This window comes from Mandrillus leucophaeus, unplaced genomic scaffold (genome assembly GCF_000951045.1).
Source record: "Mandrillus leucophaeus isolate KB7577 unplaced genomic scaffold, Mleu.le_1.0 Scaffold2, whole genome shotgun sequence".
In the NCBI taxonomy this organism is placed as follows: domain Eukaryota; kingdom Metazoa; phylum Chordata; class Mammalia; order Primates; family Cercopithecidae; genus Mandrillus; species Mandrillus leucophaeus.
Genome location: NW_012102031.1, coordinates 5,293,779 through 5,299,690, shown reverse-complemented (window position 1 = coordinate 5,299,690; position 5,912 = coordinate 5,293,779). Strand labels below are relative to the sequence as shown.

The window sequence follows — 5,912 nt, the reverse complement described above, 5'->3', positions numbered from 1 at the left end:
GTCCTGACCCAGCCCCTAGGACCCCAAACCCCCCCCCAGAGGCCGGTCCCTCCGCGAGGGACGCGGCCCCGCCCACAGAGCGCTGATTTCCGCCGAGGATCACTGAACCCCTAAGCCTTTGACCTCTTTGAAGGGGTGTTGAGCCCTCTTTGGGGGCCCTGGGCCTCTCCTACCCTAAACTCCTCTGCGCTGTGCCTCCCCTCTCCCCCGAGGCTTCCCACATGGGGTGGCCCCTTGCTCCGGGTGTGCAGGTGAACCCTCACTTCTCTGACCCCCCAAATAGGAGTTTGTCTCCAGACACTAGCACAGTTCCCGGCGCAGAGGAGACCTCGGTTAACAGGTGTTGGATGAACGGATGTACAGACCCTGTGCTTTCCCCACTCCTCCCCAGTTAGGACGCAGCCCTGCCTCCCGAGTGTGTGCTCCATGGCCCTGCTGCCCTCCTCAGTGGGGCACGCAGGTGGGGCGCGCAAGAGGAGTCACAGGACTGGCGATGTTGGGAAGACTCCTAGGATCCGATTGACAGACACCAACCGGCTGCTGCAGGTTGTGAAATGGCCCCTTCCTGCCCAGAGCTGCCCAGTGAGGTTCTCATGGGAAAATGCGTTCAGACTCCCCAGAACAGTTGACTTGGAGCCTCTGTCTTTGCTCTCTCTGCCTTGAGCAGAGAACCTCTTCTCCTTTCGTCCATTCATTCCTAAAACACTGGGTGAGTTTCTGTGGTGCCATTCCTTGCACTTCAGGTCTCACCTGTGAATCAGGGAGGAGAGTTCTGGTCCCTACGCCTTCTGCATGCAGCACTGTTGCCAGGGCCCCCCCGGCCTGGCAGGTGGAGGCTTTCTGTGCCTGTTCCTCCAGATTTGCACTCTCCAAGGGCAGCATGTGGGAGGACTTCTAAGGGATTGCCTCGGGATTCCATGGTGCAGGTGCACCTGGTTTACCTGTATGTACCCTGCAGTACCATGTCTGTGGGTCGTGGCTTGGGCCCTGGAGGAGAGGGTTTTGGGGCTGTGGATACAGAAGGGAACAAGATGAGGTGGCCATGTAGGTGGGTCCCTGCCCGCTGTGGGGCATGTGACACCCATACTAATGGAAGCACAAGATTGATGCCTGGTTGCCCAGGAGCAGGGGGTAGAAGGATGGAGGAAAAGGGCACCAGGGTTGGACCTGGGCATTGGAAGGGAGGGCCCAAGGGGTCTTCTATTCTGTCTGAGGGGCAGGAGTGAGGCAGGAAGCAGGGACAAACCCAGTGTGGGAGGGGACTTGGGTGTGAAGTGAAGCCATTTGATGGGCCTGAGCCTGTCATCATCAAAGTAAAGGCCGCTTGGTTTGTGTTCAGCTTCTCCATGTCTTAGGTGCACGGCCTTGGGTCCTCATGGGCTCTCTCCAGGCATCAGTGTCCTCATCTGTGAGGTGGGACTGGTAATGTGACACAGCTCATAGAATTGTTGTGAGGATTGCATGCGATAATAAGCATTCAGTTAACATTCGTTATTGTAAGTAGTGTTATAGGCAATAGGGGAATAATGATAATTTGTAAAATTTTTTTGAGACGGAGTCTCACTCTGTCACCCAGGCTGGAGTGCAGTGGCACGATCATGGCTCACTGCAGTCCTCACCTCCTGGGCTCAAGTGATCCTCCCACCTCAACCTCCCGAGTAGCTGGGACCACAGGTACACGCCACCACGCCTGTCTAATTTTTTTGTATTTGTAGAGATGGATTTTTGCCATGTGGTCCAGGCTGGTCTTGAACTCTTGAGCTCAAGTAATCTGCCTGCCTCAGTCTCCCAAAGTACTGGGATTATAGACATGAGCCACCATGCCTGGCCCAATAACAATGTTTGATTTCTTCATTTATTCAACCAGTATTTGTAGAGTTATTGTTCTGTGCTGGACACTGTACCTGGTAATGGAAGTACCAGCCAACAAAACAGACAACCCTACACGCTCTCCCACACCTGTACGGGAAACATGTATAAACGATGATGGCAATTCCAGGTACCCTATCAGAGGGCTAGGGGTGGGAGACCTCCTAGGGAGAATATAGTCTTCAAGGAGATGGCAGGAGCCAGGTGAGGGCCGCCAGGTGGGCGTTCTGGCAGAGGACCCTGTCTGAGTAAAGGCGAGGGGCGGGAGGTGTGTGCAGAGCTGGAGGCCGTGTAGCTGAGTGGGGAGCACAAGGCAGCGAGTTGGGAGATGCAGTTGGGACAGATGGCTGACAGCTGCTTTTGCTGGCTAAGAAGCATGGATAGGGGCCTCAGGGAACCTTGCGGGTTTGTTTTTGTTTTTGTTTTTGTTTTTTTTGAGATGGAGGCCTGTCACCCAGGCTGGAGTGCAATGAATGGTATGATCTCAGCTCACCGCTACCTCCGCCTCCCGGGTTCAAGTAATTCTCCTGCCTCAGCCTCCCAAGTAGCTGGGATTACAGGCACATACCACCATGCCCGGCTAATTTTTGTAGTTTTTAGTAGAGATGGGGTTTCACCATGTTGGCCGAGCTCATCTGGAACTCCTGACCTCGGAGGTGATCCACCTGCCTCGGCCTCCCAAAGTGCTGTGATTACAGGCGTGAGCCACCAAGCCTGGCCGAGCCACATAAGTTTTAAGCAAGGGAGGGATGTGGCTGGAAAAATTGTGCAGGGGAGGGCGGCTCCCCTTCTGAATCCAGAATCATGTCCAGGCATTCATTTGCAATGCTGTCAGTCCATTGCACAGGAAAAAAGCTGAGGCCCAGGTCCCACATAATGTGTAGGGAAGGCCTCAGTCGTGGGTTGGGAGGATCTCTGTGAGAGTAGGGGTGAGGGCCTAGGGTGAGGGCGAGAATCATCTCTTAAAGTGGTTCAGGCTTCTGGGGTCGTGGGCCCTGCCTGGGTGAACCCAGTGTTGGCCCAGGGCTCTGCTGGGACGAGGGTTGTGGGGGCTGGGCCATCCCTCCGCACCACCCGAAATCCAGACATGTTTAAGCTCCTTTGAGGGCATGGACCATGTGGGTTTCATTTCTGCGTCCTTCATTTTCCCCAGAGCCAAGTAGAACTCCGTGGGCCTCGGAGGACTCTCAGAAAATATATGTGTTACCAAAACACAGATGTTAATTAGGGACAGAGATGGGGGTGGAAGAAGTTGGAGGAAAACCTGCAGGATCCTGAAGTTTTTTTTTACAGTTTTCACACTGTTTTCAGCATTGATTCATTCAACAAACATTTACAGAGTGTCTTCGAAATTTGGGGAACTGTGTAGGGAATTGGGGGCACAGAGTGGATAGAATGTGACCCCAGCCTTCTAGGAACACTTGTGGGGTGACTGAAATAAATGGCTGAGACAAGTTGCTTTTGTCTCATATGGTCTTGGAACAAGCCTCTGTTGGGGGCTGGGTACCATGGTGTTCCCTCACCCTGTCGCAGTGTCATGTACCGGACTGGGAGATGGAGGTTTCAAGAGGTGAAACAGCTTGCTAAGGTCGCACTCTGAGGCAGTGGCAGAAAAGGGGAGCTAGGAAGGCAGCCCAGGGGAGAAGGAAGTGGCCTGGACAGAGTGGCAAAAAGGGAGCTGGTGCCCAGACATAGTCACCTTCCCTCTCCCTGTCCACCGAGCCCTGGGGCACCAGACTCCTTCCAGAGTCCTCAAGCAACTCTTTCCTGCCCAGGGTTCACAGTCCCTGGCCCCTGCCTGGAAAAGTGTTGGGGGCAGGGGGAGGGGCTGTGCTTATCCAGCTCCCTCATATCTGCGAGGCCTGCTCTTTACCAAGCTGGAACTCCACCAGCTTGGGAGGTGGTACTAGTGCTTTCCCTGATTTGCAGATGGAACAATGAATACTGGAAGGACTGCTGATCCCCCCAACCCATGGTCACATGGGAGTTCAGCCCTCAGAGGCGGTGTGGCCTGCTCTTGCCTCTGCCCACCCGTCTCTGGCAGTCAGGGCTGCAGTTTTCAGCCATAGAAGGGCAAGGCTGCATGCGGGTGCACCCAGGAGGCCGACGGCGGGAAGCCTGAGCTGCCTCTGCTGGTTTCAGCGGTCTGGAGTGGGGAGGGAGGAGGGGGGATAAATAAAGCCTGCAGGCCAGCCAGCTGTCCCGTGCTGGGGTCCCCAGACAGGCCCTGCCGCCTCTCACCTGTCCCAGTTTAGAAACTAGAAAATCCCTCACTGCTTCCCCAATGGAAGCTGCCCCAGGAGTGGCCCAGCGGGGCCAACCAGCTGTTCTGTGCTAGCAGCTCCAGAGTATGTAGATTTCCACTCTGGTTCAAACTTGTTCTTTTATTCGTGGCCCCATTATGAAAAACATTCATCTGCAAGCTGGACTGGGTTGGGATTCAGCAAATCGGTGTGGCTTCTCCAAGTACGTGATACATCTGCAGGGGCCTGTGAGCAGCGGAAGGGCGAGGCATGTGGATTCCCAGGGCTGATGGCTTCCTTTCACCAGGACTCAGTATCCTTATCTGTAAAATGAGATCGATTCTTGCCAAACAGAGTTGCTATGAAAAGAAAGTAAATGAGACAGCGGAGCCCAGCACCGCGCCCTGGGTGAGGTCACATGCGGGTCTTAGTTGTGTCTTTGCCACGGACTCCAGAGGTGGCTTCCTGGAAAGAGGGAAGGGATCTAAAGCTTGAAAGCTTGGGCTTGAGCCCCGCCCCTTCTCAGTGATTTCCCAGCCTCTGCTTGGATGCCTCCAGGGTCTGTGAGCTCACGCCCTGCCCTGCCCTGGCAGCTCCAGCTCTAGCAGCAAGTGTTTGCTGCCTCAGTTTCCCCCCCAGTAATCCACAGACTCTCCCCAGCAACCCTGCTGAGGCTGAAGCTGGCCGGGACAAGGTCTTCTCTGTTCAGCTCCTTTCTGACTCTGACCCTGCCCCTATTCCCCAGTCACCTCCCCTCTTGACCAATCATCCTCCCTTTGCCTCTTGCAGAGATTTTGATTCGCTTTCCAAGGACAATGTCTTCGAGAATAACCGTTTGGTAAGTTCCTGGACAGATGGAAGCCCAAGAGGCTCTGTGTGTGTGTGTGTGTGTGTGTGTGTATGTGTGTGTGTGTGTTTGGTGGGGAGGGCAGGGGTCTTGCAGGGTGGCTGCCCTTGTACACCGGCCCTGGCTGCACCTTTCCCCACTCTCTACTTCCCACCAACCCCCTCATGCATGGAGCACCAGGCTTCCTTTTTCTCTAGGCCGTCCTGTGGCGCTTGGGTGGGATTGATACTGAGGGGAGCCCACAGTCACCCCATCCCACCGAGGGGAGCTGAGCCTAGGCTGAGGGTCGCCCCCTAACGCTGCCTCCTCCTTGGCCTCCTCTTCCTGCTGTGGCTGCTTCCACCCTTGCACCTGTCACCGCCCCAGGCCTTTGAAGTGGCTGAGAAGGAGCTGGGGATCCCTGCTCTCCTGGACCCCAGTGACATGGTCTCCATGAGCGTCCCTGACTGCCTCAGCATCATGACCTATGTGTCCCAGTATTACAACCACTTCTCCAGTCCTGGCCAAGGTGAGAGGGGGACTCAGCCTTTCATGGAGGCTGGCCCAGGGGGTGGCCCTGGGGATGTTTGATGCTTGCTACTGGTTTTCTGAGTTGCAAACAGGCTGCTGAGGAGTATATCATTCATTTACTTATTCATTCATTCATTCATGAAATATTTCTTTTTTTTTTTTGAGACAGAGTTTTGCCCTTTTTTTTTTGAGATGGAGTCTCGCTCTGTCACCCAGGTTGGAGTGCAATGGCACAATCTCAGCTCACTGCGACCTCTGCCTCCCGGGTTTAACCTCCTGCCTCAGACTCCCGAGTAGCTGGGATTACAGGTGCCCGGCACCATGCCCAGCTAATTTTTTGTGTCTTTAGTAGAGATAGGGTTTCACCATGTTGGCCAGGCTGGTCTCGAACTCCTGACCTCGTGATCTGCCCGCCTTGGCCTCCCCAAGTGCTGGGATTACAA

At 54.9% G+C, this 5,912-nt stretch overlaps 1 protein-coding gene across 1 annotated transcript in view; it reads left to right on the top strand.

Annotated features, from left to right (window-relative positions):
- Positions 1–5,912, top strand: part of MICALL1 (MICAL-like 1) — a 43,264-nt gene that overhangs the window by 5,557 nt on the left and 31,795 nt on the right. Inside the window, exons 3-4 of the mRNA XM_011979131.1 lie at positions 4,902–4,950; positions 5,326–5,467. Coding sequence (XP_011834521.1) covers positions 4,902–4,950; positions 5,326–5,467 — 191 coding nt within the window. The remainder of the gene's footprint in view (positions 1–4,901; positions 4,951–5,325; positions 5,468–5,912) is intronic.